The 13978-nt window shown below is 41.5% G+C and overlaps 1 protein-coding gene across 1 annotated transcript in view; it reads left to right on the top strand.

The window, feature by feature from the left end:
* Positions 1–11036, top strand: part of LOC135873830 (ATP-dependent translocase ABCB1-like) — a 114052-nt gene extending 103016 nt beyond the window's left edge. Inside the window, 7 exon segments of the mRNA XM_065398443.1 lie at positions 2514–2614; positions 4567–4707; positions 5213–5369; positions 6734–6931; positions 7809–8015; positions 8997–9143; positions 10839–11036. Of these exon segments, the coding sequence (XP_065254515.1) occupies positions 2514–2614; positions 4567–4707; positions 5213–5369; positions 6734–6931; positions 7809–8015; positions 8997–9143; positions 10839–11036 (1149 nt within the window).
* Positions 11037–13978: the final 2942 nt, after the last annotated feature.

Below are 13978 nucleotides of genomic sequence, written 5' to 3'. Positions count from 1 at the left end.
AACCCATTAGCTCTCTAGGGGAGTCTTAGCCCCTCTGTCCACCTCCTGCATGTGAGGTGGAATTTGGGGGGGCTTGCCTCTCTGGGGGTGTCTGAGCCCTGCACCTGCCCCCCCTCTGTTTGCCAGGCTCTGAAGCTGCCTTGCCCAGCCGTGGGGATCTATCTGCCTTCCATCCTCCTCACATGTGAGCCAGGGTCTGCAGTAGGCATTGCTTTCTGGAGACATCTAAGCCCCTCTCCCTACCTCCTCACATGCATTGGAATCTGGGGTGCTTTGTCCCTCTTAGGGAGTCTGGTCCCCTCTCTCTACCTCTCCCCAAGTGAGCTTGGATCAGGGAAGTCCGGGTGCTCTGAGTGGGAAGCTTAGAACAGGCATGCTCAGAGCATGCCCCAAGAACACACGGCTGAGAGAGGGGTGAGGAGCTGAGAATGGGCATGTCAGAAACTCTACAGTCTTGGGGAGGGGGAATGGGAAAATCCACTGGCATGAATGGAGCAGTTCATATGTCTCAGAGCGAGGTGACCAGGTGTCTCAATTTTAGAGGGACTGTCCCAATATTAGGGGCTTTGTCTTATATAGGCGCCTATTACTCCCCACCCCTGTCCTGATTTTTCACACTTGCTGTCTGGTCACCCTACTCAGAGCTAGATTCTGGCTGAATTCAGGCTGGGTGTTCACTTTCAGCTGCAAACATCTCATTGAGATGAATGGGCCACTTCACAGCTCTCTGAGACTATTATGATGCTGATGGATGTGTGGAGCACCTCTGCTCCATTGGCCTTCTAATTTTATACAGCATTACAACTGAGCACCAGCTCTGCTCTAGCTAAGGGAGGGAAGCCTTCCTGTTTAAAGGATGACTACTAAGTATGCTAAAATCTGTGTGTTTACACAGATTGTCTTGCAATTTGCTATGTGTCATGAAAGCGTAGGGTAGGATGAGTGATCCAAAGATGGGGTCATTTGAGTATGGGGTTTCCCACAGCCTCCAGGGGGGGAAAAAATTAGTTCACAGATTCTAGCAGCTTTGAAGTTGTAAGCCCACCCTGAGCAGAAATCTGAAAATGAAATGTAAACTTTTGTTTTGTTTTAATTTGGAGAAATGGAATCTGAGCACAGCCGATAATTAAGAAGGCTCTCAAACTATGTTTGAAAAGAAAATTAATTACAAGGGGTGATTGCCGTGTAAGAGTAAGTGGGAAGAAGGGGCTGTTTTGGGTCTAGAGAAAGGGATGGGGGCGCAGGTGCTGACTCTGTGGGTGGGAAAAAATTGGTGGATGCTGAGCACCCACTGGCACCCAGCTCCCTCCCTTCCCCACCAGCGCCTCCCGCCCACCGGTGGCCCGGCCGATCAACTCCTTCCCCCTCCCTCCCAGCGCTTCCTGACCACCACAATCTGCTGTTCCGCCGTGTGCAGGAGGTGCTGGGGGGAAAGGGGAAGCCGTGGGGATGAGGTGCGCTCGGGGGAGGGGGAGGAACTGGGCGGGAAGAAGCAGGGTGGAAAGAGGCGGGATGGGGGTGGGGCTTTGGGGGAAGGGGTGGAGTGGGGGTGGGGCCTGGAGCTGAGCGGGGGTTTGAGCACCCTTGGGGAAAGGAGGAAGCCAGCACATGAAGAGGGGGATAAATGAGGATGGGTGAGAAGAAGAGTTGGGGGCTCAAATAAGGGAGAGGGTGGGGATTGGGGGAGTGTGATTGGAGAGGATGGGGAATGTGAGGGGTGGCAGAGGAAGTTGAGGATTTGGGGGTGGGCTGTCAGCCCTGAATTCTCCCCTTCTGTGTGTGCTTGGATCTGGGGGAGCCCTGCTCCTCCATGTGAGCTGGGATCTAGGGACCCTGCTCTTCTTGGAGTGTCTGAGACTCTCACCTTGCCCCCCAATGAACCCAGGATCAGGTGGGCTAGAGATCATGGAAATTTAAATATCTGAAATCCAGAAAATGAAAAGCAAAGATACACGTCACCCCTGTGGGAGTGCTGGCCAAAGTGTGTGGGGGAAGGGCCTGGTTTGGAGGACTGGGTGGGCCTGGCACATGGCTGGGGAAGCCTGGCAGAAGCAGGAGCAGGAGTTCCCACTGGGGGTGGGTAGTAGGAGTGTGGGGCTCACCCAGCTCAATGTGCCGCTCAGGCTGCATAACCAAGGTAGCATGCAGCCCTCCAGTGAGCTGCTGCCTGGGATATGTGTACTCAGAGCAAGGAGCAACTTCTTACCTTTTAATGGCTTCTATAGTGCCAGCTAATGCTGCTGTGCAACAAAATGGACAGGTGTGGGAGGAGTACTTAGGAATCACATAGCAGCCATGTTGGCTTAGTAGAAAGACCACTGTGTGACCATAGGCAAATAATTTAATCGTTGTGCCTCAGTTTCCCTGAGAATGATACTTAATCTCCTTTTTTTAAAAGAAAAACACTTGGAGAGCGAAAGATGAAAAGTGCTATAGATGTGCTAACTACGTAGTGGTAGGAGGAGACTCAAACATAAGAGAATACTTCATAGCTGTCTTGTCTCCCGATTTAGATTTCAACGGAAGCGATTGAAAATATAAGAACTGTGGCTTCATTAACTTGTGAAGATGCATTCTATGAGAGATATAATGCAAGTTTGAATGGTCCATACAGGTAGGATTTGCTCTCAAACAATTCTGTTTTTTAAAAGCAATGAATACATATTTTCTTAATTTAAAACTACTGAAGATTTATTCATATTACATTCATTTGCAGACTGAAAATATTAAACACATAAATGATTTGAAAAGATTTTGGCAGGGTAAAATGTATTTATTCAGTTTATTTAAAATATGTTCTTAGACGCTATTGTGTGTGATGTAATATTTGTGTGTGAGAGAGAATGTAATGACCTGGTAAAAATTTTTATTAACATGAATATGGGATGTTTACTTGCTTCACAAGTACTGCAGCAGAATGAGTTTCATAGGTCAAGTGGCAAAGACTTTCTACTACATAACATCACCATGTATTATGACATGTGCTACAAGTAAGGACTTGCCGGTCTTGAAATAAGATGCATTTCTTTTTCCCCTTTGGCCTTTTCAGTCACACTCAACAAGCTAACCACTGCAGGGGCTAACTTCTAATATCCAAATATGTCAGACATTTTCCTAGTCTCCATTTTATTTAAATGAAATGATCTACCATCCATTTTGTTTCTTTCCCCTTAAATATGTTTTAAGTTAAAGCAGGGATTGAAAATGATAGTCCTCTGCCAATGACAGTTTTATGACTCAATATTCTATAAACCATCAGTATGAGAAAAAAAATCTATATTTCATTGGAGAAATGGGATTCTCAGCTTTAGCACTTGTCTCTAGTCCTGGCAAGTCATTGTATCACAATATTATGATTTATAGAGAAACTATTTTGGAAAACATTTTAAAAATATATGAGCACTAGAGATGAGTGAAAATCTGAATTTCCATCCTGTGGGAAAGTCTAATTTTTCAACCTCTGTTTTGCTCTGAAGTGGGACAAAATGTGAAAATATATCAAAATTTTTCATGGGGAAAAAAGTTTTTTAGAAAAATTTCAATTTAGAAATGCAAATCATTCCATTTTTTGCATTTTTTCTCCAAACAAAATATTTTTATATTCCCAAATAATTGAAATATTTAATTTTTCTTTTGTTTAACTGATCTGAAAGTTTTTGTTTCTATCTAGTTCAACATCAAACTGCATTTCCCTGTTTTGGATCATTGCCTCTGTTATGAGCCAGGCTCCCTGGTTAGACAACATCTCCCATGATGCAGTGTGGTCTCCCCTCTGACTGACTGGCATAATGCATTATCAGAGTCACATGGCTATGAGTGCAAAGCAGAAATATTTCAATTCAGGTCAAACCAACCCAGAATAAAATATTTTGTTACTTTTTTCCCAATGGAAAATTTCAAATATGCATTAATTGCGTTTTCTTTGGAAAAATCATTTTGTCAGAACTAGTACCAGTTTCTTTGTCACAGCAAGGTCTGCACATAATTAAGGTGATCCAGTTTTACCATCCCACACAACAACATTGGTCACTATTTAAAAGTCACCACTGTACAGTGGGGTCTGAGTTGCTACCTTTTCCCCTCCTGTACTCAGAACAGGCAATATCTGCAGTGCTTCAGTTATGCTGTGTTGTAGACATTGACTTTTCTATGGTGACCACTACATTTATCCAAATTCTCCAAAAATTCAAACATTCAAAGCTCATAAGAGACTTATCGAAATTATCAATGTCAAATTGCTTTGGCCATCCATAAACCATTTATTCTGGAAACCAGCATTCGAGTGTTAAAATGTTTTGAGTATTAAAGGTAATTTTATCATAAGGTCCTATCCAACAAACAGCTAGTTGGGATGAAGGGATCTCATTTGCCATAAGTTCTCTCCAGAGGCACCTTCATGGAGCCCCTAGCGTGCAGCTTTATTAATTATTATTATTTATTATTTGTGTGAGTGAGGTATAGGGTTTGCCACCCCTAATCCAAAGGTCTGACCTTCTCCCGGCCAGTCTCTGCTCCTGGCATTTCATGACAATTTTTTCCTTTAACATAAATCTTTTCTTTTATCAGGGACTCTCTAACAAAAGCCCCCCTATATGGACTTACCTATGGAACAGTCCAATGTGCAATCTACTTTCTCAATGCAGCAATCTTCAGATTCGGGGCATGGCTCATTGCTAATTGTTATACAAACTTTGAAAATGTATATATGTGAGTACACATCAGTCCAAAGGCAGTGATTTCAACACATGGTAATTGTGTATAAGTCTAGTTACTGAGGCAATAGTGCAAGAGGTCCAACAGTTTAGAATCTGGTCAGGAGTTCAATTCAGGCAGAAGGGTTATTTCTGGGAGAGGAAGCTTGAAATAGGTGTGTTGGCATATATAGAGCCTGGCTCAGTTTATTTACTATGGAGAAACTTTTACTGTTGACACTTCATTGCAGACAACGGGCTTTGTGAAATGCTTCTGCGTGGAGAAATTACATACCATTAGTCGCCCATAAAAATGTTTGTAGCTGTAAACCTCTGTTTCTAATCCTTTGTGTGTAATTTTTCTAAGCCATAAAGTTGTAAAAATGTCACAATTCTCAGATTTATAGATAGTGTTAAGTCTGTTTGTTTTAAATAAGGAAAACAATATTTGTAATTTATGAACAACAATAAAAAAGTCTCTCTTTAGATGAACTGAAAGATGTTTTGTGTTTGGTTTTCAGAGCCTTTTTCTCAGTTCTATATGGTGTTTTAAATGTTGGGCTGTCCACTTCTTTGGCACCAGATTTTGACAAAGCTAAAGTTTCTGCCCAACGAATCTTTCAGCTTTTGGATCGGAAACCCTTAATTGACTGCTATAGTGAAGAGGGTACAAAACTGGTAAGGCCAATCAGAAAGTCCTTGAAACTAACAAACCTGGTGGTACTGTATTGTCCTTAATTGTATTAATCTTGTTAAATTGCCTTTTGCAATGTCACAGAAGACAGGACCAGACAGGTAGGGTAAAATTTAACAGCAATAACTTAATAATTTTATATTTGTCCAGTGCCATTTAATACCTTTTGGCTTGAGAAATTAATAGAATACTTCTAAGTGCGGTTCTGTTTTGAAAAATGACTGGAAGAATGACATTTCATTCACCGGTTCTGTCCGTTGGGTGTATTCTGTGGCCTCAATTCAGAAAAGGACTCAGGCACATACTGTAAGCATGCCAGTAACTCATGTGCACAGCTGTAAGTCACACATGTGCTTGACTACTTTCCTGAATCAGCTGCACATGCCCAGACTACTAATGCTCCAGGGGAAATGTCTTCTTGCGGATAAAGACGTTAATTGAAAGTGAAACCACTCTGGGCCAAATCCTGATGCCAGTGAAGCAGCTGCCTTTGACTTCAATGAAGCTAAGATTTGGCCCAAAGAATTTAAACCTTGAAAGTCCAGTTCTCTAGGTGCTATAAGAGCCCATTGTACTGACCTCCTGAGGTCCCTTCCAACCCTGATATTCTATAATTCTACTCACAGCGCTGGTATTGTGATCCTGGAGCTGTCCCATCCCCCAGGCATCAAAGGAGGCTCCCACAGTCTCTCCTGACATCTCCTTCACTCACCCTTGTCTTCAAGTCTTCTTCCTTGCCACCTCTTATACTCAGAGCTCCCTTCCTACATAAAAGAGCCAATCAGCTACCCTTTCCTTGTTCAAACCTACACTTAAAACATAGCTGTCCTTGAAAAGTATGAATGATCCACCAAAGTAAAAATGTTTAACCCAATCTGAGATCTGATGTTCGCCTTGTACTATGTTCATCCTGCGTACTATGTGTTTAAATGACACTATTTAGAGAGTGAACTCCCAGGGACAGGAACTATATTTTCCACGCACAATGATAGTGTCTGGATTATACGTAATGATGACATAAAAGAGAGGTATTAGGGTTGTTTACTTACCTAAAGTAATGATAGTCCTTGTGAACCAGGCTGAAAGGGAATGATATAAATGAGAGAGAGATGCAGAAAAGAACCAGTCAAGAAGGAGGTCCTGTACACAGAAGATACTAATCCAATGTCACTGCATATTTAAGCAATAATAAACGGACAAAAATTGGCTGGGTTTGACAATGCCATACCATTTCCAACTGACTTGTCAACGCCTTCATTTAAATGACCATAATGAGTTGTGTTTGATGCTTCTGTACAAGATAGACAGGTCCTCTTTCATACATTTATATATTTTCTGCCGTTTCCAGAGTCAGTTTGATGGCAACATTGAATTCAGGGACATCCATTTTGTATACCCTACAAGACCAGAAGCTCAAGTTTTGCAAGGACTCAGCATGAAGGTTAATAAAGGACAGACGCTAGCCTTGGTGGGGAGCAGTGGTTGTGGCAAAAGCACATCCATTCAGCTGCTGGAGAGATTTTATGACCCTATGGCAGGACAAGTGGTAAGAAGAGATTTGTGAAGCTGTTAATGCTTTGAGCTTATAGAACTGTTCTTCAAAGTATTTTACAAACATTAAATCATCCGCACAACACCCCTTTGAGGTGGATAAGTGTTTTTATGGGTCCGGGTACGTAGAGAAGACTTGGGACTTGCTTAAGGTAGAGCCGGGAGTAGAACTTTGGATCTTCTGACTCCCCATCCTGGCTTTAGATCACTAGATTGCATCTCTTTGTTAATTTACTTAATATATTGGAGGGGGCATAAGAATATACTTCCCATAATATAACCCTTGTCCCTAGTCCTGTAGTCATGTTAACATGACACAATTTGAGGTCTAATTCATCACTTGATGGGACTTTTGATGCAAGTCCTATTAATGATGATGGGAGCTCCAAGACGAATAGCCTAGAGATGGTGAGTCAAAAGATATTTGAATAAATGCCCAAAGATGTGGATTCTTATTGGAGCTGTCAACCGTCTAGGTCTAAGAAGCTCATAAACAGACTTTCTCATGATCTCTGGTACCTGCCATCATCAGTAAAGATGGAAATTCTGCGGGCACATCTCGTTATAGATTGGCAATTCCACATCTATTACGGAAGCTAGCAGAGCAGACGTGCACAAAAAAATACTTCTGAGAGGAAAAGGTTATCTGATCTTCCTTTGAATTTTCAGAGTTTTGGTTCAGTTCAAGTTTGGATGAAAGATCTGATCATCTATTATTTCATCAGAAGTGGTTCACTGACCACTTTACTTTTACTGTAACTCTAACACAGGTCAGAGGATTTTTACAGATTGGTGTTTCACATTTACATTGTACACCTGAGGAGGAGTATTGCATTCTGCAGGGAATGATTTTTCCCTTTTTCTGTTTCTAGTTTGCAGATGGGTTCGATACCAAGTCTTTGCATTTGCAATGGTTAAGGTCCAAATTGGGTATTGTGTCACAGGAGCCTATTTTGTTTGACTGCAGCATTGCTGAAAATATCCAGTACGGAGACAACAGTAGGGTTGTCAGTCAGGAGGAAGTTGAAGAGGCAGCTAAAGCAGCAAATATTCACACCTTCATAGAAAATCTCCCAGAGGTAAAGGAAAAAGTCTTTCCAGTCTCAGTGTGGGGTAAATACTCACTGTGACTTATCTAAGCAACTCCCATTAATGCAAAACAATATGCTTTTTAAAAAAAAAAAAAAAAAAAAGCTTATTTTTTTGTGTTTACAATTCTCAAAGAGGAAAATAGGAAGCTGATGTTTAAAAATGTAACTTGCAATATGTATTAACACATACGCAGTCATAATTAGCTAATTCAAATGCAAAATCTGCGCTCCAGCTTTCTTGTTTTCCTCCACCACAGTGATGTTATATAACAACTATAAAAGAGACATTTGATTCTAAACCTTTATTTTCATTTCTTCATAAACTTTGCCAATTCTTTTTCCTTGTTTGGCTGAAACTTTCTCTAGTTTTAGTCTTATCTGAAAGGTAAAATGTTTCAAGTACATCTTAACCTTCATGTTTGCCATGGACTTAGTTCTCAAAGTGGATAAAAACCTTGGAAAATCCCAAAGAAATCAGGCTTCCTGTAAAGTTACATGGAATTGAAAATGACAATTGAAAATTGAAAAAAACAATATTTCTTTTTCATGACCACCTAGTTTTTGAAAATGTACTTAGAAGAAAGTTTTGGATGTGTAAGAAATAAAGGGTCACCTCCGGAGTGTGGGTCTCTCGGGCCTTGAAATTATAAAAGTCTCTTGAGATCTATATGTTTAAGTACAGGTGTCTTTGACTAGACACATCAGTGGTTGCACCACTTCGGAGTTAGTCTTTTTCTAATGCTGAAATGAATTTTCATTACAGAGCAGTTATCAATACGTGTAGCTGTAGATATGCGTTTTGATTCAAACAGTTAATAAAATCTTATAAAATTTTATTTTTTATTAAAAACCATTACATTATTCTTTTTTCTTTCACGGTGGAAATGCTTAATATAGTACATTATCTGCTATTGAAAATATAACTTTCTGTTTCTAACTTTCCTTCACAATGAATATTTACTTATACAGAAGTATAATACCCGAGTGGGTGACAAAGGAGCACAACTTTCTGGAGGTCAGAAACAAAGAATAGCAATTGCTCGTGCTCTAGTTAGTAAGCCAGCAGTTCTGCTTCTGGATGAAGCCACATCTGCTCTTGACACGGAAAGTGAAAAGGTTAGTAATATGCATTCTACCATTTGTAATACACACAAAATTACGGGGTTCGAACGCTTCACTGCAAGAACACAGGCGCTCCATGTACAATACAATTTTGAAAGTTCCACAGAACAGTCCTTAGCTCACTCTCTGTCTACGGCCTGCTTTTGCAAGGTGTAGAGTGCCTTCAACTCCTGGTGTCTAAATTGGGAGTTGATGGTAGTCAGCAACACTGGGGGCTGGAGACAAAGTGGGATTTTCAGAACTCCTCAGTTTGGGCCTGCCTCAGTTCCTTCAAAGTCAGTTATGAGACAGGTGTCTTCAAACAGTACACTGTGATCTACTAGAGGAGGCCTTGTAAGGCAAGTCACCAGCTCTGTCCTCTTCCCTTCAGCCAGCAGCACTAGCAGCAAAGTGGGTCTCTTTCTGCACTATTTCCTGCTCTGTCTGGGTGAACAGGTGTTGCTACAGAGACCGAGAGGGATCCACTCTGCCAGTAGAACTGCTGGCTGTCAGGACAGAATGGAACAATGAAGAAGTTTAACGTTGTCCTGCCTCTGTCCGCTTCCCAGTCCTTTTATCCACCTGCGTTCAGAGGGTAAGAGGTGACATGCAGGAGCAGCTGGCTTGGAAAAAAGGCTTCAGCAACACCTCCCACCTCTCAGGAGATGTTGTGCAGTGAAGAGAGAGTAATTAAGCTATCCTCTGCTGCTGAGCTGGCTGAGCTTCCCCACTGCAGCCACCATCTCCAGGAGAGGGGGAGACTCCATAGGGACGAATAAACTGTTCATTTGGATGGGGATGCAGTAGAAGTGAAAAATGCCACCATGCAAACCGCCATCCAGTTGTGAGCCAGATGTCAGGATCCTGAATTTTGGATTTTTATGGACAACAAGAAGTGTCTGGCATTGCTGGTACTATCAATGAACACGCAAGTTTTAGTCATGTCTATGTATTTGGCTGGTCTGCTTTCTCCAAACTGATCTAAGTATTGTGCATGTCTGACTGACAAACACGTGGACAAGTGCATATGGCAGGGAGGACAGAGGTTGTTAGTTTTTCTAAATTTGGCATGTAGTTGGAAACAGACAGCATGCAATGTCAAATAGAACACACACATTTGGTAAGCAGCCAATAGCACAGACAATTCATTACACCTCTGCAAATTAGTTGTGTTGCATGTTAATCTAAGTTTTATGTTGGTCCAAACTAGAACCTTATGGAGCTCATTCTGCTAGCCTGTGTTCATGAGAGTAGTCTCAATGACTTCAGTGGAATTACTCACACAAATAAAGGTTGTAATATCAGGCCCCTGTGTTTGAGGCCTCCTTCATGCATGGGAAGTACTGACTCCTAAACCCCAGTGAGGAACACCTAAGTGATAATGTGAACTATAAAGGCAAAGATCAACAGAGGGTCCTGTGGCACCTTTAATGCTAGGTATAACGAGGTATAAATCAGTATGGAGATAACCATACTGATTTATACCTGCCTCTGGAGATTTCCATTACTTGCATCTGAAGAAGTGAGGTTCTTACCCACGAAAGCTTATGCTCCCAATACTTCTGTTAGTCTTAAAGGTGCCACAGGACCTTCTGTTGCTTTTTACAGATTCAGACTAACACGGCTACCCCTCTGATACAAAGGCCAGGATGTTACCTATGAAAGGGAAGATTCTCCAACTAATAAGTTTTTTACTGCATCTGTCTGCAGATTGTCCAGAAAGCCTTGGACGATGCCAGGAAGGGTCGAACCTGCATTATTATTGCTCACCGCTTGACGACCGTCCAGAACGCTGATGTCATAGCAGTGATTCATAATGGAAAAGTAGTGGAACAAGGGACGCACAGCCAGCTGCTGGCAAAGGAAGGACATTACTATGCACTTGTAAATGCACAAGTTTCTCATTAACATTAATGTTACAAACTAATCTATTTATATAAATACACACACAACCCACAGCTAAGTAATATTAAAGATGCACCTCATTACTGAGATGTCTGCAGGTTCAAAACACAGGCACATTGTAAAAACAGAGAAGAGATATTTATTTATTTTTTCCTTGTGTCACAGCTTTAGTGTTACTTAATCCTATTGGTAAAATCCTTCGGGGCGTGTTGGTTAATTTTAAACTGCTTTTATATTAATGATTACAAGCCTTTCATGGAAATATATATTGACAATATAGATCACAAACTGTTCGTTTATAAATTATTGTTCAAACCTATATTATTGACCTAACAGAACTTACGGGTTCTTTTGAAACCATTAAGGCTATTTCAAAAAGACTTAAAAATAATTATTATTGGCCCAATGACCATGATGGCTCCTCTTGGAGCTGATTAATGTCAACCATGTAAATAGCTATTTAACAAAAAACTGTGTGTGGGGGTTTTACCATATGAAGTTAGATTTAAACATTTTTTTCAGCTTTTTAAATGGACTTTAGAAATGTTGATCGATCCCTCTATAGTCATAGTGGTTTACACAGCTCTGTTATAATATTTTATTATCAGAGTGTTTTTCCCTTAATAAAGTCAACCATCATGCTTAAACAACAGTTGAGGAACATATGTCATCTACTTATTAGAGAGACAGACAGACAGACACGGGCAGCCCTGTTTTGGGTTTGCTTCTGGCAAACTCACCTTTTGGTTTGCCAAGGACAAAATCAAAACTACGTTTATTTTTTGTTTAGTATTTACACCCTAGAGGAGCTTAATTTCTGTCCGCTTACTTGTGACAGACAGAAATTTAAAATAATTATAATGTCTTTTGCCCCTTTTGTTTCCCTGCTTCTGGGTCTATGAGGGAAACAAAATTTAAAAACATACTCTCTCAACCTCGCCAAAATACATATGATCACTCTTCCCCATTCATCCTCATCCCTGGTCAGCTTTTCTCAGCAGCTACCAGGAAGGGCTACTCCCACTATGGGCCATTGAGCCTCTGTAGACACATTGGGAAGGGCTGGTCAGTTTCTGCTGGCACCACCGTGACGTGTGCAGGAACGTGACTTTCCACTTCTGGTTATAGAGAAATCAATGGCTGTTCTCACAGTATTTCTCCATTATCCAAACTGGAATCAAATGTGTCCCTTTGTCTGGCTTTGTTTTTACACTGGAACCAATTGTTAAGTCTGTTTACTGTAAAGGTGAAGCCTATAATAAAGGATGTGGAAAATCATTCAAATATTATACAGAGAGGATTGCCAAACTGAGTTTATTTTAAGGCCACGTAATGTGTGAACTATAGAACAACTGTAGCTAGTGAATGGGATCTCATAGTCACATAAACACAGATAATGTAGAGTAGAGGCCAAAATGCTTCACTGCTCAATCTGCTTCCAATCTTATAACTTTGAACTTGTTTTAATAGAGCTGGGCAAAACATTTGAGGAGACATGCACAATTGGACATTAAAGGTTTAGAAAAGGGCTCTGCTTCGGTCAACCGACAGTACGTATGAGCTGCCACAACCATTAGACATGTGGTCCCATCATTTTGCCATCTTAGAGAAAGGTGTCAGCATTACATACGACGTATAGGAAGATGATTGTACGTACATCATTCTTGGCATGTTGCTTAATGTTGTTCATCAGTGCATTCTTCTGTGGCAATAGCCAGCCAAATTCAATCAAGTCTGTAGTGCTGGAAAAATCGTTTTGAAATAAAAGGCCTGGAGGTGTCAAGTATCAGATCATTCTTTAAAATATTGTGGGATTAGAGGTTTCTGGGGCCAGAACAACCAGCTCTTGCTAGTTAGTGTACTTTAGTCTATGCTTGGAGTGTGCGTTCAATGACGATGCTGATCTTATGTGTGGAGAAAGGACATGAATCTGTGGCTGCACCTCACTTCTTAAAAAATGAATCTTGAAAACCTCCCACTGTATACATCTGGCCTCTTCACTTGTATTTCGAAGGAGGACATTTAACAGGAAATGGCAAATACGATGAAGGTAATATGGGTCGGTTCACTTTGTCTTCCGCAATTCTACACCCCCACTACTTAAAAGAACCAATATTTATTTATTTATTTTCAATGTAAACATAATAAAGCACACCAATATCAGTCTCCCATTATAATTACAATCCAGAGCAATAGAACACAACACAACAAAAGCAAATCCCAGACAACATAAAACAGCCAGTGACCAAGAAAACAAAACAAACTCTTTACTTCTTCAGATTTCCAACAGGAACCCCACACAGTCAAATGCCTGTTCAAGTATGTGGGCTGTGCTGCATAAATCTAACCATATCTCTGTGTTGCAAGCATTGGTAACAAATGATGGCCAAGCACTCCCGCGCATGTGGGGGGTCCGATAATCAGTCATATTCTCTGATAGCTTCTCCCAATCCACCATAATCACCCCTCACCAGCCTGCTCTCATTTTTATCCCAGACTTACCCCACAACTGAAGGATACCCACTTGCATTTTCCAGTCCAGATCAGCTGGAGAGACAGGCCCAGACAGCCTGCAAACTGTTCGAGATACTGGCCAGCAGTGGAGAGGCAAATGTGGTATTAAGCCACCTTTGCAGCTGCCAAGTTCTGGAACCAACAGGCAACAACCTGGTACAAACAGAGGAGCCACACCGGAGGACCTGTAGCATAAAATGGCATTTTAACCCCAGCCACTTCTGCCTGGACAGAAGTTCTACACTGGGCAGCACCTTTGCCGCTCTCCAGCACTAGATCGTGTCTTGGCCAGTTTGCAGGCTGTCTGGGCTGCACGGCCAGAGGGTTCCCCTACTGGAGAGGATTCCTCCCCTGCCCAATGTGGCCAGTTTGCACCAGTGTGGCCATGAGGCTGGCCCACGATGCTGGTTGTCATCAGCATTCTGGAAAAA

This window comes from Emys orbicularis, chromosome 2, assembly GCF_028017835.1.
Source record: "Emys orbicularis isolate rEmyOrb1 chromosome 2, rEmyOrb1.hap1, whole genome shotgun sequence".
NCBI lineage: Eukaryota > Metazoa > Chordata > Testudines > Emydidae > Emys > Emys orbicularis.
The sequence above is the reverse complement of the archived record's forward strand: the minus strand, read 5'-3'. Positions and strand labels throughout refer to the sequence as shown.